At 34.4% G+C, this 27,185-nt stretch overlaps 1 protein-coding gene across 1 annotated transcript; it reads right to left on the bottom strand.

Annotated features, from left to right (window-relative positions):
* Nucleotides 1-1,587: 1,587 nt before the first annotated feature.
* LOC117339114 (alanine--tRNA ligase, cytoplasmic-like) lies at nt 1,588-26,973 on the bottom strand. The gene is made up of 23 exons (XM_033900519.1): nt 26,919-26,973; nt 20,224-20,467; nt 18,904-19,092; nt 18,481-18,626; nt 17,844-18,035; nt 16,312-16,456; nt 13,830-13,975; nt 12,830-12,938; nt 11,160-11,198; nt 10,863-10,983; nt 9,977-10,119; nt 9,601-9,727; nt 8,353-8,516; nt 7,683-7,799; nt 7,025-7,165; nt 6,530-6,670; nt 6,030-6,112; nt 5,099-5,207; nt 4,517-4,630; nt 3,889-4,002; nt 3,433-3,510; nt 3,149-3,247; nt 1,588-3,009 (listed from the first exon to the last, which is right to left on the bottom strand). Exons 2-23 carry the CDS (start codon nt 20,452-20,454, stop codon nt 2,791-2,793), a joined length of 2,967 nt encoding a protein of 988 aa, XP_033756410.1. The 5' UTR covers nt 20,455-20,467; nt 26,919-26,973; the 3' UTR covers nt 1,588-2,790.
* Nucleotides 26,974-27,185: the final 212 nt, after the last annotated feature.

Genomic DNA, 27,185 nt, shown 5'->3' with positions numbered 1-27,185 from the left:
CAGAGGAGTGAGGCCCCAAAAGGGGAACTTAGCTAAAATTTTGCATTAAAACACTACCCCTACTTAATGCCTTAAAGAGGCTTACCCGCAGACGGACCAGTAAACAGCACATCTCCGATCACTAAATAAACTTCAGTACACGTTTCTATGTGACAAAATTAGAGGCTTTCCGACTTTATTTCTTGAAAACAATTACAGAATATGTATTTAAAAGACGTTTTAAAACTCAACCTGAGAGGGAAATGTATGGAATATAACGGCAAATCTTCTTTGTAAATCGCCGCTGCCTTTGAAGTTATCACTGTGCGGCACTGTGCACGTGCTTGTTTCTTTGATGTGTCAATCAAATTAGACTTATTGCGGGTTGCGATTAAATAAATAATATTTAAAAATGAGGTTTTAATATCACTTTTCAGCGTTCGGCACTGTGCACGTGCTTGTTTCTTTGATGTGTCAATCAAATTAGACTTATTGCGGGTTGCGATTAAATAAATAATATTTAAAAATGAGGTTTTAATATCACTTTTCAGCGTTCGGCACTGTGCACGTGCTTGTTTCTTTGATGTGTCAATCAAATTAGACTTATTGCGGGTTGCGATTAAATAAATAATATTTAAAAATGAGGTTTTAATATCACTTTTCAGCGTTTTATAAGGAAAATAAAATGAAAAACTCAACAATTCCAACAATCTGTCATGTGTAAAAAATCTTTTTCTATTAGCCAATTTTTCTGATCTCTCTGCGGGCAAGCCTCTTTAATGGATTGCAACCAAATATGGTTTGAAATATCATAAAGGACGGCAATCATAATTTATATAAACAAGTCTGGTTCGACACGGGGGAAGAATGGTGGGGCCCCTAAAAGGAGAACTTAGCTTAAATAATGCTTTAAAATGTTACTCCCCCTTAATGCCTTAATTGATTAAAACCATATTCAGTGTGAAACATCAATGGTGAAGGGCAATATTAATTCATATAAATGAGGCTGGCCCTACCCATGGGGACAAAGAGGCGTGGCCCCAAAATGGGAACACGGCTGAAGTTTTGCTTTAAGATGCTAATCTTCTTCAAAATGGATAAAAACCAAATTCGATTTGAAACATGACTGTTTGCAAACAGACAATTTATGGTAATGATGCTAGATAGAGGGGTGTGTCCCTGCTGTAAGTGTTTGTCAGATGTGTTTGAGATTGCAGGTGGTAGACAATGCTGGTGTTTTTTAGTCCCCGAGGTTTACCATTACCTTCTTGTCATGTCTTAATATATTTGAATAGTGTCACATCTCAGAATATACACATGTGCTAATTATAACTTTCTTTTAATACCCAATATTGAAAATTATGGAATTTATTGAAATCATGGTCTTTTGTACATGTACCTGACCATCTAAATCTTGACATTTCTTTTGACCTATTTCCAGTGTTTTGGTTGACTCCTATGACCACTATAACTGACGAGTCCTAAAAGGACAAAGCTGTATGATGCAGTTTCAATCAATTTTGGCTTTAATGTATTCTTTTGCTGTTGTGTTTATCTTAATCTATTACTTAGGAAAGCATTCAGCAAACATACAAAATCAGCAATTCATTGTACAAAGCATACATAAATTTATTTGTCTTGTTTTGTTTTCATAGCAAGTTTCTTTTACAAGAACAATAACGTCGAACATAACTGAAGTAAAAATATCCAAAAATTCAGTACCAGTTCATGCCTATATGGCCATGCATGAACTTTGATATCAACAAAGACCCATGTATATAAACAGATAGTGCATACCAATGGTTATAATAACAGTCAGTATACGATGTATTTCCATAGTTAAGATAGCCTACCAATTTTTTTTTATCAACAAGTATCAAATGGACCATTACATATACCTGTATTGAAGATCACAAAGTTCCCACATTATATGAGATTTCTGACAGGAACTATTAGAATTTTCATTTCACAGAACATATAATGATTTTCATATATGAATTAAAATAAATGTAAGATTATCAAAAATTCAGGAAAACAGAAATTTCATGTGACTTGCACATTATTTTATTTTTTGGGGGCTTTAAACATTTGCAGTTTCATATCATACAGTTACTGTATACCAGTAACTCCTAATTGCTGCAATGCTAAAACTTTGTGCATTTACAGTCTAAAGCAATCATTTCTTTTTTCTTCTTTTTATTGTGTAACTAAAATGTATATTCTAAATTTTCTCGTTCTCCCACAAATGAGTTACATTTTTCAAGCCATCATAGATTGTAAATGAATATAATTATAGTTATAATACTTGTTAGCAATTGATGTCCACATTTAGTGAACACATATCACAATGTAAAAAAAAATAAAGTATGAGGAAAAAGGCATTTTTGTCAAACATCATAAAAAAGACAAACATTTCATAGCGAATCTTAAGTCACATTGATTCACTTTGGTAACATAAACAAGTACTGCTGCAGCTATATTGAATTTTCACCTTTAACTAAATCTGCCTCAGTATAGCATCAGCGATGATTTCTTTGCCATATTTTAAAAAACAATCTTGATTCTAACCTGAAGTTTAAAAGTTTTACTATAAGATTACTTCAAAAAACATGTCAATAAATTATTTTTTTTTTAATTTTTTTTTTTCAAATTTCATTTTCTTTTTCAAATAAAAACTTGTATCACATACATTATTCAGTGTTAAGTTTAATACCCATTGAACTTCAGCACAAACAGAATCTTGTACTGTCCTAGTATGTTCTTACACTTAGTTTACTCCTTGTTTACATTTAGTTTAATCCTTGGTTACATTTAGTTTAGTCCTTGTTTAACTTCTGCATAAAGAGAATTCAATATAGTTCTAGTAACTTCATACACTTTCTCCACATCAGCTTCTTCTGCGGTCATCAGATGTTTTTTCAGATCAGTAGAATATAATTGTCTGTCCTTTTTACTCTGAGCAAACATGGTTCCACAGCTGTAAGTTTTCATCACTTTATCTACAACATCCTTCATCTCCCTTGAACAAGTCTGAAAATATGAAACATTGGTTTTTTTAGGAATTGTTTTCAACTGCAATTTATTTACATCAGTTCTTCTGGGAATATTATAGAATTATGACTCATTTTATAATGTTGTGATATTCACAATGTCAGGACATTTGTCTTACCCTAGGGCCTGTTACAGCTATGAAGATGGAGTCCTGCAGATCCGATACCAGACATAAAGGTTTGTCTACGTCTGCCTGTCTGAGTAACAGCTTGATACCCTACAAGTATAAGATACTTCATAACAGACTATCCAGTATACATGGAAATAAAATACAAATGTATTTGAAAACAAGCAAACTGGGTATTGTTAAAAGCAAAAAAGGGACTTGAGGTTATGTACAGATATCACCTCAATAAAATGAGTACCTGACTCCATCTTATGTCAAAACTAATAATGTCATACCTGCTTCTCTTTTCTTAAATCACTTCTGCATAGAACAAAACTTGAATGTTGCTGGGCTTCAATTACTTTAGTAATAACCTAAAATGACAAATGAAAAGTTAATAAAGGGCCAGTTCCCTTTCAAAGTGGAAAAGCAGTTGTAAACCCCCAACAAACCACACTCAAAAGTCGATAAGGAAGCTTCACTATATCTATCTCCCGACTGGAATGTATAAGGTTTTTGTGGCTGTGCCCTTGCTTAATGTTTTCAAATTTTAATCTGGCATTAAAATGAAATTCTAAAAAAGATTGAATGTTTCATTTATTTCTGACTGAATTAGGCAAAGTCATGCCAAAATTAATTTTTTTTGAACTTTTTTAATCTTAATACTTAAAATGGAAAAGTCCTTTGGACCCTTTGTTTATATTCAATATTCGTACACTTAACTATATTCTCAGTGCTATAAAACTCTATACCTGTTGGGCATTAGCAGTAAGCCGTTCCGATTCTAGGCCGGACAAGTGCCTTGACAGCTGTGGTAATTCTGGATAAACTTGGTCTCTCATTACTTTTGGCATAACTAAACCAAACTGGAAACAAAATCACAAAAAGTTGTTATGTGATCATCACAAAAATGTTATCTATTTGACATCTCTATCAGATGGATATTGTAAATCCATTTGTCTTTAAATAATATTCTGGTTTTTGCATGAAAAGTATTTAACAGTGATATTTAAACCTTAAAAGGAAACCAAAAATATTTATTTCCAGTGGGAGGTGACATCAACACATCTCTGCCCCAGGGAAAAATATCTAGGCCTTTTTATTTGGCCCTAATACTGGACACTTGAGTGGAAGTATACACATTATGTTTGGTATATCTTATAACAAATAATTGAATTGAAAAAATCTTTGTATCAAACACAGTAAAAGAGCAATTTTCTTTGTACAAATTCATACAAAACCACAAACTGGTTTGATATATTTGATTTTCATTATACATGGCAACACATGGCACAACTAGGCAAAACTTAAAAATAACCTTGACGTCATTCATGTTTTTACAACATGTATTAATCTAATGATATGGAAAACGGCACCTACCATATCATTGAGTTCTTGGACACATTCATTAAGGTCTTTGATTTTGTCTTTGTCATTAATTTCAGACTTGACCTTCTGGAGTAACTCCAGTGCCCTCTTTCCTGTTTCATAAACCTTAAATCATATTGAAACAGATTAATGAAAAGAAAAATGTTTTTCAATATAGAAAGTATGTGTCAGCTACAGAAAATTCAGCCCTTAATTGCAAAATATTAGATTTTTGGTGTCTAGAACTTAAATAAATAATTATGTTATATACATTGGACCTTGATTTGCTTTTACATTAGGGTGAGATTTATGGATCTTTATCAATACACTGCAGATGAAAATCTTATTGAAATTTTCAGATGTAATTACATGTACATAGAAAAATCTATTTTCATCTATTTTCCTCAAAACCTTTAAATTCTTCTATAACATAAACGTAAAGCACTCGAACAAGTATCTCTGTGCTTAAACTGACATGAAAACTGAAACTTACCTAAAACTGAAATGAACGGTACCTGCAAAGTATGGGGGAAATGCATTCCCTGTGATTTATGTGGAGCTGTGTGTACATGGGTCAGAAATATCATATTTTACCTGTTGTGTGTGTTGCCCTGTTACAGCATATATTCTCTTTGTAGCCTGATTGGCCCTGATCACTGAGGTGATGTAGAAATCTCCAATGTCACCAGTACTGCTGACATGACTGGAAACAGAGCTACCGCATTAAACCTGACAGAGTGTTATTTATTATACGTAAACAAAAATTAAACAGAAGCAATATTGTGTAGAGGAAGTTATTCTTTTAATTAAAGTGTTTGGACTATTATACTAAATACTGAAAAAAACAACAACACACTAAATTTTCATCATTTGTAACTAGAACTTAAAGGACCAAATTTTATCTGAAAATTTGAACATTAAAAATGTCATTATATGTAATGAGTTTGAACTTGAGTCTATTAAACATGACATATACAAATTAGTGTAATGCTATTAAGTTTAAAGGCTGATTTAATCACTAGATATTGCAAAACAGTACAGTGAAAACTGAAATGAAAATGTTGACAAAGAAAGAAAAAAAAAAAAAAATACTATAGATCAACAATATAAAATGTATGCCTGACTGATGCTATTAAAGTGAGTTTTTTTGTATTAACAAAATGCAAATTAATATAAAAAAGTTATAAGAAGTCATAACTCATCTGCCATGGAAACAAATTCAATAAAGTTTCAGAGAGATCACTTTAAAACAAAATCACGAGGTCTCGTGATAATAAAGCTTACCAAAAGAAAAAAGGTAAAAAAACTGAGAACAAACAAATTTTATGCCAGATAAATGGGCAATGCCACACCACAAAACCCTTCTCCAATTTTGACAAGTATATACTAAATATGTTTAAGTGTAATCAATTACCTTTAAACTTTATCATTAAATGTTCAATGTTTAAAAGCAATTAATATATAGGAAATACAACAAGAACAATCTCTGAAATAAGAGATGTGGAAAATATTTAACTATACTCACGTTCCTCCACAAAGCTCTGTAGATCTCAGATTTTCAGACCCAGAATTTCCTATACTAAGCACATACACATCCGAGGGATAAACCTGTCAAAACAGCAAACAATTTAACTAACATAAACTTAAAGCTGACTTCAATTTCACTTATTAGGCTCTATACCCTGCTTCTCCCAGGAGAATCAGAACATATAGACACAAAAATTGAGACCATTTCATACAAAAAATGCCCCTTACCAAAATTTTGTTAACTTCCATTTATAAGTACAGAAGGAGAGGGATGTAAGAACTTATGTCTATTTCTATTTGTGAGGCAGAGCCCCTCTTCTTCCCATCTATACAAAATGGAGTCTCATTCACCAATCCACGCTACAGAACAACAATGATATCTAGTCCACTATTTCTGGCATAATGGATTTTCAAGGAAATTTAGTTGATGGATCAATAACTGAGGGCATGCCACAGTATAAATCAACACGTTTGTTTGAACAAAAGGTAATATTGTACCTCATCCCTCAATGGTACAATGTTCTCCATTTCCATAGCAACATCTCGAGGATACATTTTTCTCTCCACTGGCTCATTCCTATGAATAGATTCCTTTACTACATCTTCTACCTGTGTCACATGGTCAGATTCCATCTTAACCTGTAAAGAAAATACTTCAATATCAACAAAATGAAATACAACCAAATCTGCTAGAAAAACATTTATTCATTTTACAACAATTGCAAACAAGTTATATCAATCATTCTTGTTGGTCCGGATGGAAGTGTTATCTTATTGTTGCAGGAAACCAAAGAGCCTGGAGAACCACTGAAGAGGTCATGATCAGGAAGGTGACCCTGATAATTCTTAATGTCCAATTGAGAACTGTAAACGTGGAAATTTATGCGAGGGGGAAATTTACGCTAATTACCCATGTATAATAAGAGTAGTTTCAATATATTGCACAGGGGAAATCTGTTGGTGCAGGCTTATCATAGCCATGTATTGACTTACAGGTGTAGTGAAGTCAAATGAGAAGCTATCGGGGTAGATGCTGGAACCAGCCTGTTCAATGTTGGTATCCATGATCTTACGCAATGCTGCTAACAATAGGTGTGTAGCTGTATGGTTTCTCATACATCCCAACCTATGTTTCTACACAAAAAGATATACATTTTAAATAGCAATATTTATTCTATAAAATTATTAGTATTAATACCATATTGTAAACATTTAATTACACAATCAAATATTTTTAAAGCTTCAAGAATATAGTGTTTGAAAAACAATTGATAGACAGTAAAACATCAAAGGTGTTGAACCAAGTTGTAAGAACTTGTGTCTAATCCTTTTTGTCATTTTTGAATGCCTTCTTTTGGTAATCCCTGTTCGACAAGCCTGGAGTCCTACCGTTGGGTAGATAATTTAATGGAAAAGCCCTTTGTAAGTTCAATCAAATTACACTTACTAAACACAAATGTTAGATCTTACTGATTTATAAGTTGAGAAGCATGCTTACAAATGTTTGAAGATTCTCATAATTATATAGATATATATATTTATATTTGTGAGAATTGATGGAAAGGAAGATATTTAAGAGAGAGAAAACATGTAATAGAGCATCAGAAATCACCACATTTATACAATAAATTCTGATATGGCTGACAAGTACCTGGTCGATCATCTGTGACACAGTCTCACCCAGACTGAGGTTTCCATTCTCAACACGCCCAATGTGCAACACATAGCCATCAAATGACTGCACATCCTCTACCTTAAAGGATCCATGCTGTTTGAAGAAGACCATCATGATAAAGTTTCATCTTGACAACCAATATGTCCTGACATAGTATATTTGGGTGTGCCAAAGTATGTTTTTGTTGTATGAGAAAAAAACTACATTCAAATATCTATATTTCACAACCCAAGAGTGAAGGATTTTTTTATCAATTGTGATACTACACATTAGAATTCAATGTTACAAATTTGATTCTGTATCCTCTTGTCTCAACACAGGTGGAGAAGAGGAGATACCATTGTAAGCATAGATTGTAAAAATCTTAGATATCAAATTACAATTATTTAAATTAAGGTCAACAATACACTGATTAGTAAAACATCAATTTCACATAAATCACAGGTATACCAGAGTTGAGACAAAAAAGGATCCTCTTTTGGGCCGAGGTAAGCAATTTCAATCTTGGGAAAATTCTTAATATGCAAAAACCTTGACAAGCCTCACATTTGGCAAATAAAACATCTTTCCCTTGCTTTTACAATCCTTCTATGTCCTCTAGAAGTGAAGGTGAAAGATTCTATTAGTGTTGCTTCATAAATTGTACCTCCGTCTTAATGTAGCCAATGTCTGCGGTTTGGCCACCAGCTTCACTATAAAACATGCTTTTGTCAACAATGACTCCACATTGAACATCAGCACCAATCTCATCCACAAAGCCTTCACCATCTACAAGTCCTAGTACACTGCACTTTAAATCATCAAGGAATGCTGAAATAGATAAATTACATTTGAGGATAATTTGTATCATTCTATAACATTTAATATTGACAAAATAAGTATCACATTGGGTTGTTGTTCTTAAGATAAGGGTGACATTTGGTGGGGTCATGCGCATGAACTGGGTATATTTTTTCAACACTAAACTTCTTTCAAAACTTCAGTGTCTGACACCCAACTGTGGTTGCCAAGTGCTTATCTGACCTGAACAGCCATTATTAGGGCTGAATGAAAGATGATTTGTACAATTTTAGATCAGTTTCAGACTTTATTTACATAATATCAAGGTATAGATTCTATACCTTGATATTATGTTACTAAATTTAAGTCTTAAACTTTCATTAACCTGACTTTCTTTGTGTTAGGTACCTTCATGAAGACAACCACTGTACACATGTTTTCTGACCATTTCAACTGATATAAACAGAGCTATATCTATCATTGATATACTATTATGACATCCCCTTTTATTGATGTACGATGTACCACATCTAACTGCAATGATTGTCCTTGTTTGCTATTCTGGACTCAAACTTAAGTAAATTAAAAGAAAAGTGTGGTTTGAGGTTCATGCCTCAGTGAACATGAAGGTGATAATACAGTACTTATCATTTACAGGGACATAATCTTTAAAAGGCTTATATAGCTTTCTCTAGCTTAAACAATTTCAAAATTTGCAGGGAAATCCAGTCTTTTACCCAAATCGTAGACAGAAAATATTTTAATTTTAATTTTAATTCTATTAAAATAATAAAAATATAATCAATCCATTAGACTGGTATTTCAGATATAGTAATCAATCTATTAGATTGGTATTTCAGATATAAGTATTTGTAGTTTGAAAGCATTTTTGCACTTAACACAGGTTATTTTCTAAAGCTTGATATTTTGATTATGTGCAATCTCTCCTATATCTCAAAATTTCAAAAATTAAGCAAACATATGCTGTTAGGTATATTGTGAAGTATAAGATCTTCCCTGTAGTTGATAATAATGCTGTCTATGATAGTAACAGATTTACAGTCATATGGTAAAAGAAAATAATATTACATAGGAAAGTCGATCTTCATACTACCATATTTGCCTCCATTGGATGAGTAGCTATATTTGAAACTGTCATCAGTGCAGGGAATGCCTCGTTGTTGTAGAGATTCTATCATACTTCTATTTAACTTCAGTGTGTCTTTTTTCTCAGAATTATGCTACAATGAAACAAGTATAACATATTATTAACACAAGTGCATTTATTCTATGTCATTTAAACATCAATATTACAATTTTTAAGGTCTCTTTTCAAAACAAGAATATTGCATTAAAAAACACAAACACAGTTTGGCAATATTTAACCTTATATGTATAGGCAACTTATATAATGCTATTATTACCTATGAAAAACAATGTCTGGTTATGACCCAGTTCCTGTAAGACAATAAATAAACAAATGAACTTACATCTAACTCTTGTTCTTGTATAATGGCTTCCTGAAAGGCGACATCATCCAATGAGTATCCTTGTTTCACAGCAATTTCTTGCATAATGGTGAGTGGAACTTTGCTACCGTATTTTCCTTTGTGAAGGTTCATCATGTCTTCAACTGATATACAGTAAAGTGTATACCAGTATATCATTATGTGGTAATAACACAAAGTTCAGGAATTTAAACTCAACAGTTTGAATATGAAATTTCTCATCTGATATAACAGTATTTTGATATCACTTCTGGTACTGATCAGTCTCCAAATATATAATGTATCAAAATTCTGATTTGAATATCTACTTTAATGCAGTTATTAGCTCGGTATGTGAAATAATTAAGAATTAAAACAAGCATACTGTGTATTGCTTAAGTATTGCCTAAGCAATACATATCCCGGCCCTACCAGCCCTGCTAAAAATAGTAACAGTGACCATGACCTTGACCCAAAATCCCTCAAACTAAAACTTGAGGTATCATTGTCCTTTATCATTGTGTGAGGTTTTACAACATTTGGGCAGAGAGGAAACCTATAGGTTACCGGTAGGGGAATCATAATGTAATAACATCTCTATTATGAAGACATAGAAAGAGACAAAATTAAATCCATTAATTATTTAACATGCAGTACTTAATGAGAAATTTAAAAAAAAATTGTTTAAGGATAAACGACTTACTACAGACTTTTACAGGTATATGGGAGATTTGAACAGCCCATCATCAAGCCTCATTTAGCAAGAGTTAAGAATGAATCAGTGACAGATATGGACAACTGCTGAAGATTAATACAAACAGTCCAGTGATCTGATGGGCTATAAACCGAAGCTTGAAGCTGAAAGTTGAGACATTAGTCTCTTACATACCTGACAAATTGTTATGATCCCTCTTGCTTGAAGTCTTCTTAACAAATCTGCTGAAAGCCTTTTCTGAACTGGAAACTAAACTTGTATACCACTTTTCTGTGTCTTTTGTAATATTTCTAATCTAAATACAGAAATCAAAAACAATAGAGAAAACAAATTTTGAGCTAAATGTTTTAAAAGTTCAGGACAGAAAGAGTTTGAGAAGAATTGCTCTATGAAAAATTCTTTAAAGCACCCATTTTATAAGATTTTCTTATTATAAAATATACCTGTAAAGCACTACATAGGAATTCTTACCTTTGAGTGATTTTTTTGTAGTTCTGGGTAGGCCTCTCCCTGAATTAAAAGTTAAACAAAAACTATAGTTAACCAAAATGTGGGAAGAGTTTCATCTATCCTTCATGAAGTGGAATTCAGTTCAAGATCCTTTTTACTACAATTTTTTTTTTTGCAAATATTACAGAAAACAAGAGATCCCAAAGGGAGCCTGGTGCCCACCATAGAATGATCTGAATAGGTTCCATGTCAGACTGCATGCTCTTCTCTCTTTTTTTCCCTTCTTTCTTTTTTTTCTCTCACTAATCTGATAACATAAACACACATGGAACCTACATGCAAAGTTTGAGAAACATCCGTTCCAGTACTTTTCTGCAAAGAAATCCAGTATTTTTCAAGAAATATTGATATTGAACTTCAATTATTAAAATCAAAGATGGCCACCTGTCTACCATTTTGTTCTTCTGATCCAAAATCTAAATTCAAATGGCACAACTAGGGACCAAGAGGAACCAACACATGAAGTTTGAGGCATATTCCTCTAGTACTTTTCAAGAAATAGCGATAATAAACTTCAATTATCAAAATCTGAGATGGCCACCTGTGGGCAATATTTTCTTCTGATCAAAATTATAATTTCAAATAGCACAACAAGGGACCAAGGGGAACCTACACATGAAGTTTGAGGAATATTCCTCTCAGACTAGTACTTTTCGAGAAATAGTGATAACAAACTTCAATTATAAAAAACCAAGATGGCCGCCTTTTTGCCATTTTGTTTTCTGATCAAAAATCTAAATCCAAATGGCACAACTAGGCACCAGGGGAATCTACACATGAAAGTTTGACGAATATACCTTCAGTACTTTCAAGAAAAAGTGATAACAATCTTTAATTCTAGAAATCCAAGATGGCCGCCTGTCAGTCATTTTGTTTTTCTGATCAAAAATCTAAATTCAAATGGCATAACAAAGGACCAAGGGAAACCTACACATGAAGTTTGAGGAATAATCCCTCTAGTACTTTTCGAGAAATAGAGATAACAAACTAAATTCTCAAAATCCAAGATGGCCGCTTGTAGGCCATTTTGATTTTCTGATCAAAAATCTAAATTCAAATGGCATAACTAAGGACCAAGGGGAACCTACACATGAAGTTTGAGGAATATCCCTCTAGTACTTTTCAAGATATGGCGATAACAAGGATTGTTTACAGATGGACAGATGTCAGGCGGGCGACAGACGAATGATGGACCTTGGGCATTTGGCGATTTGTAGCTCACCATCTGATGATGGTGGGCTTACAATACCAAATTTGACATTGACATCTGATCTGATTACCTCGAACATTAAATTACCAGTTATAGGTCAGGGTGACACTGACTATTTTGACAGTTGACTTCTATTCTGACTATTTCATCAGTTGATGTCTTGTTAAATTGTAAATATATTCTCATATTTTCGTAACAAAATGTTTACAAGTCTAAAAACATTTACAACATTTAAAATTAAGCTTTGATGAATTTCATTTTTTTTCAATATCTCCAGAAATGCTGATTGCCCATATAAAAAGATGGACATCATGATTACCTTACGGCATCTGCATCAATTTAATTGAATACAAGGTCCTAATGAATGTAACAAAATAAACGTAAATCAAATAATGTAGCTTTTCTATGTTTATGTCCTCACCAGACTGTCAACAACAACATCCACCAGCCCAGACACCGAGCCATGGGGCATTCCTAATACCTGGTAGGCCTGATGGAAACACTGTGACATGACATATCTCAGGGTTAACCTGTACAAAGTAAAATGGAATTAAATCTGCATGAAATCGCTGAACATAATCCACCAATTAAATATAATGTATGAAACAATAACTAAATAATAAGTTGGGACTGCAAGTATTAAGTGGGCATGAAAAACCTGTAACCCCGATTAGCATGGGTTAAGGTCCTTTTGTTTTGCAAAATATGCTTGACTTCATCACAGGAAGATGTTAGTTTAAGATCATGATTCTATTCTTGTAATGTCATGAGCTTCGGTCAAGGTCACTTCTTATTGAAAGTTTGTCAGGCTTAATCCTAGGAATCTTCCACTGACAATCATAAGGTCTAGGTCTTGAGGTTAATTAAAAGTTGTTTGAGTGTGTTGCCATTTTCAGCCTGGATATGGGTCAAGGTAATTTCTTTTCAGAAACTCTTTGGCTTTACCCCAGGAACCTAAACAGCTAAATATCTTAATTCTAGGTATTTGGTTATTGAAAAGAAGATACCTAAATTGTGATTGTCTATTTTCTATTGTTGCAAGTTGTTCATCATGTGTCCATAAACAATTTACTGAATGAAAAAGAGTATGCCAGAGGGACAATGGAAGACAAACACTGCACCACACACAACAGGCAGGTGAGCCATCAAAATCGTATTATCTTATCATATAGAAACAATCTGTCTGTTCTTTTTAAGTCTCATATGGAATAGATTAGTAAGTTGGGAACAAATAAATATGTTCAGGTTTAAATCTGTCCATGACTAAACTATCAGTTTGGATGAAAGTCAGTCCTTGACTAAATGATCTGCACATGATCTGTTATAACACATTATAGGAAAGAAATCGGTCCGGGACAAAAAAGTCTGTTCGAACATAATCTGACTTCAAGTTAATTATTAAATCTGTAATTAAAACCTACCCAAGACCAGCTCTATTGGGCAATAGATTGTCACTGATGGATATGGATGACATGCGAATATGATCGGCTACAATCCTGTAGGCAGTATCAATCCCTCCCTTGTCTTGTTCTCCTACCAAACCCTGGTAAGGTTGCATCTTTGTCTCCTAATAAAATCAAATATTTTCAGCACAAATAGTATCATTGATAGTGTAACGCTCATTATGAGATATTTTTGAGATTAATAGACTCCATTAGCTGTGTTTCAGGCTGATTTATCTCGGTCAATGGTTGATATTCTGTGGTAACAATCTGATTTTTGTGAAAAATAGTCTATAAAGTTATAAATTTTATAAAATAGTCTATAAAGTTATTAATTTTATAGGCTATGTAGTATTCAGTATCTTCATTATTAGACCCTATGGGCAACATAGCTACAAGATCAACAAGAAAAACAAAGTACTATCCCAATTCTAACACGTTTACTGTCAAATATACATACAAACATTGTTTTACATCGCTACAAGTACGCTGTAAAGTACTCTGTGACCTCCGCTAGTGACGTGTCATACTATAGCGGACTGACCAATCAGAAAGAAGCTTTCAAAGTCGGTCATTTGGCCACACCCATAATCGTGAGAGTTCGATCTGTATGTTGACGAAGCAGCGTGTTTGGAATGTTGTGAAAGACTTGTTACCGAAGATTTAAATACATATTTGGATTTACTCTGTATGCATAGCGATATGTGCATTTCGACAAAATCAGTGCACTTGTTCCATTTCATTTTGGATTTTTGGCAAGATCTACATTGTAGATGCCTACAAACAGACGGAATGAACGTTTTAATCAATATTATAAATGACGGTAAGAACAATATTTACTATGTAACAGGAGAGAGAAAATGTAGCGGCCAGACCGGGGTTCGAACCCGGGACCTCCGAACACTAGCCGGATGCTCTACCAATTGAGCTACCTGGTCACCGATGATCGACCCAGTCCAGTCCCGCTACACACCTCCCTCCTTTTTTTCAAGTCTTCGCCCTCGAAGACACACGAGACCCTTATACCACCACCGTGGGTATTTTAGTTGGGCGCCAATTTTGTAACAGGAGAGAGAAAATGTAGCGGCCAGACCGGGGTTCGAACCCGGGACCTCCGAACACTAGCCGGATGCTCTACCAATTGAGCTACCTGGTCACCGATGATCGACCCAGTCCAGTCCCGCTACAACTATATTTGTTTAATTCATTCAACAAAATACAGTCCATTTTGTACTGTACAATACTTTCTGTTCATGTGTTTGCTACGTGGTTATAATCCTAGCCCTACAGTTCACCTGACATTTTTAACAAATAAGGGACCTAGAAATACAGACATTGTTAAAACTTTTGATGAATATAGAGTATTCTTTCTTAACAGGTACATATTTAAACTATAATAATTATAGATATTGACAGTTGAATTATGAATTGCAAATTGTCCTGTGAATTTTTGAGAGTTCTTATGAAAGATAAGTTGACTTTGTTGAGTGACGTCAGACGGCTGAGGGCGAGGTTGTTTATTTTGTTGTTGGGTCTGACGAACCAACTGATTGTGAAGGGGGATGTTGGTGAATGTTTGTTCAGAACATTGAATCGGGCATGATGGTTTCTGATTAACACCAGCTCTAGCTTGGAGAATGTCAAAGTATTGCCATTTTTGCAACTCCGAACTGTTAGCATTAAAATGCTTCAGTGACGACTCGTTACAGTGACCTGAAATTCTCATAATAGCCCTTGACTCTACTCCAGCTTGTGACAAAACAGTTATTGATGTAGCCCTAACACAATGGTTGGTGTATGTGTAATTTAGGGATGTGGCACTGGAAATGGTTTTAATCATATCGCTGAGCATATGTTTTAATTTAATCCTAAATGTTGCGGATTTAATTTCCATACAGGCGACTTGTCGCCATATTGTTTCGATTAGAAACAGGGCGTGGCTTAATCGCGATGGGTTGGGCTTAATGCGATTGATCATGGTTCTATCACAGATTAGAACATGGTCCGTATCCAATCAAAACATGAGTTGCAAACGAGTCGTGTTAGAATGTTTATTTGAGATATATTCAATGAGCGTTATATAAACTTTTAAAGACGATGGATCGGATGAACATACAATGGTATCTAGATTATTTTCAAGGCATCAAATATATGTATTGATGCACCGGATATCACAATTTGAAAGTATTGTGATAAACCAATGGTTGTGTTTCACCACCTAATACATGAACTAAAAGTTACCTTTGATTGATGTTCATAAATAACATATTAGCTTTATTGAACTTTTTCTATCCTGCTGCTAAGAGTTGCCAATGATTTCTGATGCAGCAGAATAATGCATATGGGAAACCAACATGATATTGTTGCAGAAACAACTAACCTAATAGTCCTACTATCTTGTTCATTTCTTAAACCTTTATCTGAGGGACCGTGGTCTTAGCTCACAGTTACTGCAGCCTACCTTCGCAATGGCATCAAATATAGGATAGAAGAGGTCAGTGTTGTAGTTAGACTCTGTGTTTTGAAGAACAGCAGCAATCCTCTCCAGACCCATCCCAGTATCTACATGATGTCGTTGAAGGTTTGTTAGAGTGGAATCTTCACACCTAAAATTATGTCTACAGTGATAGCTAACCAATCAAAAATCAAGCATTGTGTTTTAAACCGATTAGAAATAAGTACGGCAATAGTTGACCAATGAGGAGTATTGTGATGTACAAGTTAACTTATCAGAATCATGTATTGACAGTGATAGTTAACCAATCAAAAATATACATTTTATCCAATCAGAATTGAAATATGAAATATTAACTTTGCTAATTACTGTAATTAATTTTACTGTAAGTAATGTGAAATATAAAATTGACTCTTGCTAATTAACTAATAACAAAGTTACAAAACAAGAGGCCCAATTGATCTGTATCAGTCACCTGGCATTAATCTGAGAAGTCGGGTTTAACGTAAAACATCTTTATCTTAACGTCATTCATTTGAATATCAATGTCCTAAGCTTGATGTGATTCGATCATTACAGGATATCACTGGCCAAATGTCATCATTATAAGCGAGAATTTTTTGAATTGTTTAAAATAAAATTTCACCCCTGTGACCCTTGATATAAACCAAGGTCCTTCATTTACACAGATCAGGTAGCTCTTCATTCCAGCTTGTAAGATGCCTAACATAAGGCCTCTGGGCTTCTTGTTTATTGAGAATATGTTGATTAAAGATTTGACCCTGTTATCTTGAAAGTAGGACAAGGACATTCATTTGAACAAACCTCGTAGCCCTATACATCAGCATGCTATAGGCCTACTTTCAGGTCCCTTGGACTCTTGGGTATTTTGAAGAAGTTTTTTAAATATTTTAGTCTATTTGACCCCTATGACCGTGAATAAAAGTGAAAGTCATTCATTAGAACAAATTTTTAGTCCCTCACCTCAGCATGCTATTTTACCCCAGCATGCTACAGGCATAATTTCAGGTCCCTTGGACTCATGTTATTGAGAAGAAGTTGTTTAAAGATTTTAGTGTATTTGACTCCTATGACTTTGAATAAAATTCATGGTCATTCATTTGGATAAACTTGGTAGCCCTTCATCCAGCATGCTACAGGCCAAATATCAGGCCTTTGGGCCTCTTGGTTCTTGAGAAGTCATTTGAATCAAAAGTTGATGTCAGATGGATGACGGACAACACACCACGGCATCAGCTCACCTGGCCCTTTGGTACAGGTGAGCTAAAAAGGGAAAATTCCATATCTGTCTTTTTGTAAATTTTGGTGCAATTCTTTGCATGTTTTGGTATAAATAACTGCATTATCACTAGGTTTTGACCCTTACTATCGAGCAAATTTGATACATTGCAAGGCCATGATAAAAACTGACCAGTAACCATTTGACATAAAACATTATGGTGATCGGTATATAGACTTTAAGTTAATAAATTAATGGAAATTATATTAGAATTGATTACTGAATGAAAATAACTGACCTGTTATACTGCATGAAGACTAGATTCCAGATCTCCACAACCTGTGGGGAGCCCCTATTGACGAGGTGTACTCCGGTTCCATCCCCTGTGTGGTCGTAGTGAATCTCCGTACAAGGACCACATGGTCCTGTCTTACCCATGTCCCAAAAGTTGTCCTCCATGTAGAAAGGCAGGACACGCTTCTGAGGTATGCTGCAATATACAGGAAAAATAGTTTTAAAGTTGGTTCGGTGGGTTCAATTTTAGCTCCTGTTGAAGATAGAACAAAATCATGAAAAAAGTACCTTTAAGTTGAAAGAAGCAAATTAAACATCAAATTATAGTTTGTTCCACAAGGATGTTTCCATGAATAATTGTAACTTCATGTTTGTTTTGATATGTTTGGAAAACTGCAAAATTAGCACCAATGAAATGAGCAAATTTTACGGTTTTGTTATGCTACATTTTTTGAAAGTTGCTGTTGGGATAGATACCCTGAAACATTACATTTAATCATTCACAAATAACAAGATATCTGGTGATTATCTATCTATTTTATCATAGAAGACAAGGCTACAAGGAATTTGTTGATAATGCAATTGTAAAATGTTTTTTTAATGAAACCAAATTCGACTTCCTATACATGTTGCAGACATACCCTAAACTCTGCCATATATTTTTGGTTTCTAGGTCTGGATGCAGCCCAAGTTTGGCATCACCACTGAAGTATGTAAAATACAGACGAGAAACTGGCAGGCCATAAACTTTAGTTAACAGCTCTAGCGCCATGGCACATGCCTCCTCCTGTTAAACATAAGGTAATTATATATATACATTCTGTTGGGTAAAATGACACTCTACATATAAACCTTCAACTGTTCCGCAATAAAAATCCTTGATTAGCTTTTGAAGTTTCATTTCATGATAATCAAATCTTTTTTGTTGAAATATACAAGATAACTTCAAGAGTCCAAAATGAAATTGACAAGTTAAACAAGATTCCAAAGCATCATTTAGTAAGACTATGTTTTTATTCCCAGTGCTTTTTAATGACAATTATAATAATGTATATCCTTCTTACCTTAAAATAATCACCAAAAGACCAACTTCCTAACATTTCAAAGAAAGTATGGTGATAAAGATCTTTTCCCACAGTCTCCAGATCATTATGTTTACCCCCAACTCTAATACACTTTTGGTGGTTAGTCACTCTTTTGTAGTGAGCCATCTTGCTGTTGGGATCAACACTTTCCAGGAAAATTGGCTTGAACTTGTAAATAAAAATATATGAATCATTTAATAAATATGGTTAAAAGATTATGGTGATATTTTTTTATAAGAGATACTTTGTACTGTTAGCTGAATGTTACATGTATCAGTCAGCATTCACATATGCATATTATTTCACATGTAGTAAGAAACATATACAGTGTAGAAAAAATCTACATGTAATTCAAAACATTATGATCACAACTATTCTGAATTAAAAGTGGAAAACAATCAAAATATTTCAGATGATAAGAATATAAGAAAAAAGCAACCAAAAACATGTCAGATACGCTTCAAATTACTATAATTTAAGTGACGACTACTTTTACTACCGGTATTTCCAGTGATGCATATTTGTAGTCCCCTCATCAGAGGTCTGTGAAATACGGAAACACTGCCAAACTTGTTTACAAACCCTCTCACACTCTAAAAACTATAACCTCATCCCATCTGTATCAGGAGCCTGGCTTAGGATAAGCCCACTCGCATGGCTACTGTAATCAGACTGTTACTGTTAATATAACTGACATGGGGCGATCCGATCCGTGTCTCGTTACATTTACCGGCGACAAAGTATAAGCTTATAATCAAATTACCTCACAAAACCTAAGGTAATATGGTCACAGGTACATATCAACAATGACAATCAATAAAGTCTATCACAAATTATCACATCATAGTAGCAAGTATTTATAATGAAAAGTAGAAGCATGTACATAGGTAGGTTTATGTTGGTGGAATATGTTCCAGTAAAAACAATTTTTATAAGTGTTAATTGGAAGCTTTTTATATATACTAGCTAGCGCTGTTGCTCTGAAAAAGCTTAAAAGCCAAGTCTGTACAAACTTTATTAATCTTTTTATGCATAAATTGGTAAATTTTTTCTAAGCATAACTAACAGTAGTGGGGTACTTTCATGCTTCGACTTATGTTAGCTATAGAATTTCGTGAGATCGGCGTACCTATGATATATTTCTGATGAAGTGTAATTGTAGACGTCAATAAATATTAATGCAATTAGAATTTTGTGAGGTCTGCAACTAATTTTGTACAGGAGATTAGAAAATCCTACCAGCTGATATTAAACAGTTTTGCTGTTTTTGATATTTAGATAGGCTTAAAGTCTACATACTTGATTCATTCCAGCATTTGTGAAATATGTTCCACCGTCTTTTACAGGAATAATTGACGAAGAAGGAATAATCTGGTGATCATAATTCTCCTTGAAAAAGTCTACAAAAGCCTTCCTTATCTTGGGTGATGTCCATGTTTCTTGATGACTGATATATCTTTGTGTTGATCTGATGAACCTCAGACATCTTCGACAAATTTTTTGTCCTCCACTGCTTGACTGAGCCCACATCTTCTATAGAAGTCTGAAGAAACAATATTCCTTATGTTAATATTTATGCAGTATTTTCCTATTTTCTATACATATTTTCACTAATAACAGCAAAAAAGATATAGCAAGAATAAATAATATTGTGATGGTTGTCACTGCTATCTAAAATGCCATTAATATGATTATGTTCATATCTAATCGCAGGGTTCACCCTGGACTCAAAAATCATGGGGCATTTTGACAAGATTTCATAAAAGGTATGGGCCAAAACATAGAAAATTGAAGATATTTGTGAGTGTTGGTGGGCCATTTTGGAAAATATGGGGCAAATGGCCCCCTCCTTAGTTATCAATGTAATGATAGTTCGGGTGGCGGATGACAATATATATCATTTATATATTGTCATTTTGGCGGACTAATCTATCTTCCGCTCACCTTTGCTGTATAAGGTGTTATTCATACAAAGAATTCAAAGAAATACTATTAATAATCAAAATCTTTTCAATTATCATTATCAACATAAAAGAATGAAAATAAAATAAAATAATTGCAGCCACTCCTAAAAAAGTGAGCCAATTTATCGCCACACATTTGTCTTGCTGGTTTTTATTTAATTGGTACACGCATTTAGAATGAGTCAATGCAGCAAACAGAGCTCTACAACATGGAGGTAACATGTCAAATAACAAATTGATTTGTAAAAGGGAGGGGGATAAGCACTTGTCATAAATTTGAAGAGAGTTTTATTACAGTGGAGGCAAAAATATAGGTTTTATAGTAGTTGTTGTTAAAGTCGACTATAGTTTCTATGTCCATGTATATATCCCCAAAATATGGGGACGTTTGACTGGTTGGGTTAGACTAAAATACGGTCTACTCCGACAATTTTAGAGGTTTTACACGGCAAGATACTTTTGACAATTCTTAGCCTGAGGAGCCTGACTAGGGTATGTTATCTTGTCATATTATGCACAGAATCTGTTGGATTAGCCACTGGAGTTTTATGATAATTCGTTAGAAGATTTCTGAGACTGGACAGTAACAGTACATTTCAGATTGAAAACTTAAGAGATAATTGTTACCTTCAATAGATCTTCTAGAAGAGGCTTGATAACACCAGATCAAAGCTAACTGTTCATCAACTATACATGATACATAGATACATAGATTTATTCTGACAGCATACATAAAATATGTACAGGATTTACATCCTTTGATTGTCAGCTCGTAATAAAGTTATTGAAATAATAAATAATTGTTCAGTTCACAGCTTGATTTCTCTTTGAAACAGTACTTCTGTGGCTGATTTTTCCAATGTTCATCAAGTTTATATTCAAATTGTTTAATTGATATGGCATTTACAACATCAAATGGGAGACTATTCCACATATCCACAATTCTCTGTGTGAAAGAATATTTTCTGACATCTAATCTTGAGAATCCTTTATGTATTTTAAGTTACGTCCGTGAGTGATTGGCCCAACATTTACAGAAAACAATTTTGCGACTTCCCCATCATATTTTACGGAGATGATTTTATAGACCTTAATCATGTCTCAACGAGACCGTCTATATGCTAACGTTGGTAGTGACAGTTTTTGTAGACGTTCATAATATGACAGATTAGACAGACCAGGAACTTGTTTTGTTGCTCGACGTTGAACATTCTCTATTGTTTCTATATGTTTCACCAGATGAGGACACCAGACTTGGACCGCATACTCGATGTGAGGTCTTACTAAAGCCGTGTATAACATTATAAATCTGTAGGGGTTCATGTACTCCATTGTCCTCCGTGTATACTCCCATGATAGAATTTGCTTTGTTAACCTTTGTTAACCTTTTCACAGATATGTTTATCAAATGTAAGTTTATTATCTATGGTGACACCGATATCCTTTTCTGAGTCAACAAATGTTAAGTGTTGAGCACTTTCTTTTAATTTGTAGTTAAAGGGATCCATATTTGTATATCCTACACGCATCATTTTGCATTTTTCTGGATGGAATTGTAGTTTCCAAGTTTCTGACCATTTGTTTAACGAAAATATATCTTGCTGAAGAATTTTACAATCCTGTTCATTATTAATTGCTCTAAATGCTTTCGTGTCGTCAGCAAAAAGATAAGTTCCGGTTCCATTGCTCGTTACGTCTGGCATATCATTTATATATAATACAAAGGGAAGTGGTCCCAACACAGATCCTTGTGGTATACCGCTTATTACTGGATTCCATTGTGATGTTTCACTGTTCACTACGACTCATTGTTTGCTTCCAAGTAAAAAGGCTATAATCCAAGAGGAAAATTGAGGAAATATTTGGAGAGTTTATGTACGATTTGCTGATGAGGGACTTTATCAAAGGCTTTCATAAAATCACAGTATATAACATCCACGCATCCTCCATTATCCAAAATATCTGTCCATCTCTCCATGACATTGAGAAGCTGTTGAACCGTAGATCTACCATTCATGAAGCCGAATTGTGCTTTACTAAATAACCTATTTTTCCTCATGTGGATCATAATTTCTTCTCCGATTAATGATTCAAGTATCTTGCAAACAACACTAGTCAAGCTTACCTGGTCTGTAGTTGGAAGCTTCTTTATGATCTCCTTTCTTAAATATTGCTGTTATATTAGCACATTTCCAATCCTCAGGTAGTTTCCCTGTCTCTATGGATGTTTTAAATATCAACGATAACAGATGACTTATGACATTACAAGCCTCTTCGAGGGCCCTAGGATTAATCATGTCCGGTCCTGGAGATTTCGAAATTTTTAATTCCATCAGTTTCTTTTTTACCGATTCTGGAGAAATATTGGGTATAGTAATTGGTTCTACATCTATCATTTCAATCTCCGGCAATTCTCGATCGTCTGTCTGCGTAAATAATGTTTGAAAAAAGTCCGCGAGTAGACTGGCTTTTTCATAATCTGTTGCCGTAATATCCTCCTTATTCATGCTTGTATATAAATTTGAAATATTAGACTTGATCGTTGTTTTCGATTTTGCATATTTCCAGAACTTTTTAGGATTTTCTTTCACTTGTTGTGCTATTTGCATCTCATAGAGTTTTACTGCCTTCCTTGTAAGTGTCCTCACTTGATTCTTTACTTTACAATATTCTGAATAGACTTCATGATCCTGTGTTCGCAGGTATTTGTTCCATAATTTAGTCTTTCTTTTAACTTTGTTCAGCACTTTTTATCTAATTGGATCTTGTGGTTATTGGATTTTCGCTGTGATTTTATTTTCTGCACTGGGATAGTGTCGCTGATTGATTCTTCTAATATCGCCTTAAATATTGTCCATTGTCTTTCTACATCATTTTCGCACTTCGAAAAACATTCTTGCCAATTTATTTTAGTTTTCGAGACAGTTCGTGAAAATTTCCTTTATCGTAGAAATAACGCTTTTTTCTTACATTTTCTATCTCGGCGGTAAAATTACAGCGGATATTGATAACTGAATTATCACTTTTGCCCAGAGGAGGGTTGAATTGAACAGCTTCAATATAATCTTCTTTATCTGTTAGAACTAAATCTATAACGCTTGGATTGTCTTAACCCTTCCACGGGTTGGTTGCCTCACATGCTGATACATGTATGAATCCCGCGCGATTTCTATAAACTTGAACTCGGTTGATGTTTCGTTGGTTTTTGTGTTACAAGTTTACCATTCGATCCCCGGTAACTTTAAATCCCCAACTAATATTTTATAGCTGTATTTCCTTTTAGCCGTTTCTAGTAACAATTTACACAAGTTTTTGAAATTTTCTTCTCATGAGTTTGGGCTTCTGTATAGAGAGCCAACAAGTAAGTTTTCTTTAGAGTTCAGTTTTACTTCACACAAGATAATTAAGCTCAACAAATTCTATATTGCTTAACGTAATTTGGGAATACTTAAGACTTGCTTTAGGTACATGATCATGCCTCTCCCTGGCAGATACTTGGACATATTTAGAGGTATATTGTGACATATCCCTCAATGTTATATTCAGACAGTTCAATTTTTCTTTTAAAGTTCTTTGGTTTTACTTCGGAAATAGCTATTACATCTGGAATATCCCGCATTGCTTCTGTTTTTAGTTCTTGTAACTTAAATTTTATCAAGGTATCTGCATTTGTAAAGAGAATGCTAAACCGAGTAAGTAATCCTTTGTCAGATGGGCCTAATTTTTTTGCGTTTTCTTCAATTTTAGTATGTGCATGTCCCATGGCGGGCCGCGGACAATGTATTTCCATTCCCCCGAATTATCAGAACGCATTTTAGCCTCAGCTACCTTTTCTTTAAGGGATTTTCTTTCATCTTGTGTCATGTCGTGTGCGACACTGACTTTCTTAATATTTTCGTTTGTTTCATCTGCAAGATTTTTTTTTACGTTTCCCATAAACGCAGTTTTCGCTTGTTGGTCCTTAAATGTAATTGTGACAGGTTGTGATTTGGTTCCTTTGGTTGGCTGTTGTGGCCTTTTACCGAGCCTCAATACCTTTTGTCCCATTCTCCTTATTAGTTTTCATTATTTCACACAGACGTTCCATGAAAGGTCCGTCCTCCTGCTTCCTAACTTCCAGGTTGGAATGTGTGGATAATAAATCATATTGAACAAAGCTTCTAAGTTTCTGGTAATTAAAAGTACTTTAGAGATAACACAACATGTACATGTATAAATTATCATGATACATTGTATAATATGAGATAGTGTGATACATTGTCATTTAAAATAAACTAAACATTTGTTCTATGAAAACTAACATTTTTGTCATAATGGAGACTAGCTGCTATGGCCTTTTCCCTTATACAGATATTTTCTTTTTCTTTTTTTTAAGTAAACAATTCAGATATATAAATCATGACAATCTTTAATACACAATTATATATATAAGATTGTAAATTTTGTGTCAAGAACTGTCAGCAAGTAAAAGTAATGGCTATATCATAGGCTTGAGTGGATATGTCAGCTATCACATGAGAGGGGCGGGTTCAATCCTTATATGCGACCTCACCCCTCGAGTGTGATGACCGATATATCCGTGAGAACCAATGATCAAAATAACTTTTTTGTCGCATATATATAGTGTCACATGATTTAGTGTGTCAAAAAAATTAACTAAGAAAGTAGATTCAATCAGTTCACTCGAAAACTACACGAGGTCAAGATGTCAGATTATGTAAAAAAAAGAAAAAAATTATTCGCCAAATTTGCCCGAAGACTTGGGCAACATCCACTTCCGGTGGTTATACCCACAGGGGGTAGGCACGGACCTGCGCATCACAAAAAAATAATTGTCAGATAAAAAAAATAGCCTTTTCCAAGTATGACCGATCCCACGACTATATATCTTTAAGTTCTAGGACGGGTCATATCTGGAAGAGGCAATTTTTTTATCGGACAATTATTTTTTGTGACATACATGTATACAATGTAGGTCCACACCTACATGTACCCCCTGTGGTTTGCCCTGCAGGTAGGGCGTAAGAATTGTACCTGCTGCCCCCATTGCATGATCGTAAGAGGCGACTAAATTTGGGATCTTATCTTTTCTATTCTTTCTTAACAGCTTTCTTCTTCCTAATGTCTCCCTTGACAATGCCTCACTTTTGGCCTTTTGTTGAGTGTTCGCCCCTGTGAGGAAGGCTTTGGCTTCTGTCCCCTGGCCGAGACATACCAGAGTCCTTTAAAATGGTAGTTGCTACTCCTGCTTAGCGCTCAGCATACTTGGAGTGGGACGACTGGTTCGCCCGTTGTCAGTATAATGTGACCGGTTGGGGTGTCCTGCTGGGTGTCTTCGGCAGTATGCTTCAGTGAGGTAGCACTATAAATCGGCAAAAGTTCCGGCCTATCACAAGGAGACTTAACACGAACATACCACAGCCTCCCAAAACACACATACGCACTCACCACACGCATGCATGTCGCACGCATGGGAGGCCGTCCTTAAATGACCTTAGCTGTTAATAGGACGTTAAACAAAATAAACCAAACCAAACCCCATGTGGTTATACTATGACTAAAGTGACATGTTTATGCGACAATATTTGGTTCATATATTCGCACCTCTTGAAGTTATTATAAACAATCTTTGTTAGACCATTTTTCGTTTTTGGAATTTGACAAATTTTCAAGATTCGTTATCCTTATCGAGTTCTTAGAGAGTAAAATGACTGTCCTTGAAAATTGGGAATATAATACTGCCATGTAAACTGTTGAGGGAGGTGTAAGGTCACTTTTGTGGAGATAAATCACTCATTTGAGGTCTGGGGTACAGTGGTAAACCTTATGTCTTCGAAGAACAAAACGATGACGACAAGTGACTATGATGATAGTCTGACTAAACGCAGAAACACGGGATATTGGACAGCGAGTGCGATTCTACCGATTTGTGGAATGGTACTATAAAGTAACGCATATAATTTTAAAGCTATATATACACGGATATTGAAAATTCACTTAAATAGAGAGGCTAAATTAAATATAGCATACGTTTTCCAATGTAGTCTTCCAGCACATGCTAAACACACAGCAGACGACTTTAATTTTAACCGGAAATTGCCAAAGGCACACTAATATTAAAACCAGTATCCGTAAAATTATAAACAGATTTTGTAGTTATGTGGATATTGTCAAAATTTCTTCACTTACAAAAAGTTTGAATATAATAAACGCCATAACATTCCATAGAACAAGTTTTTTTTTCTTTCTTTCACTTTTAAATCCGTGCTTCATTTACAGTAAGCGTCTCTTCAACAA

This window comes from Pecten maximus, chromosome 12 (assembly GCF_902652985.1).
Source record: "Pecten maximus chromosome 12, xPecMax1.1, whole genome shotgun sequence".
Classification (NCBI taxonomy): Eukaryota; Metazoa; Mollusca; class Bivalvia; order Pectinida; family Pectinidae; genus Pecten; species Pecten maximus.
Note: the sequence above shows the minus strand (reverse complement) of the source record. Positions and strands in the feature narration are given on the sequence as shown.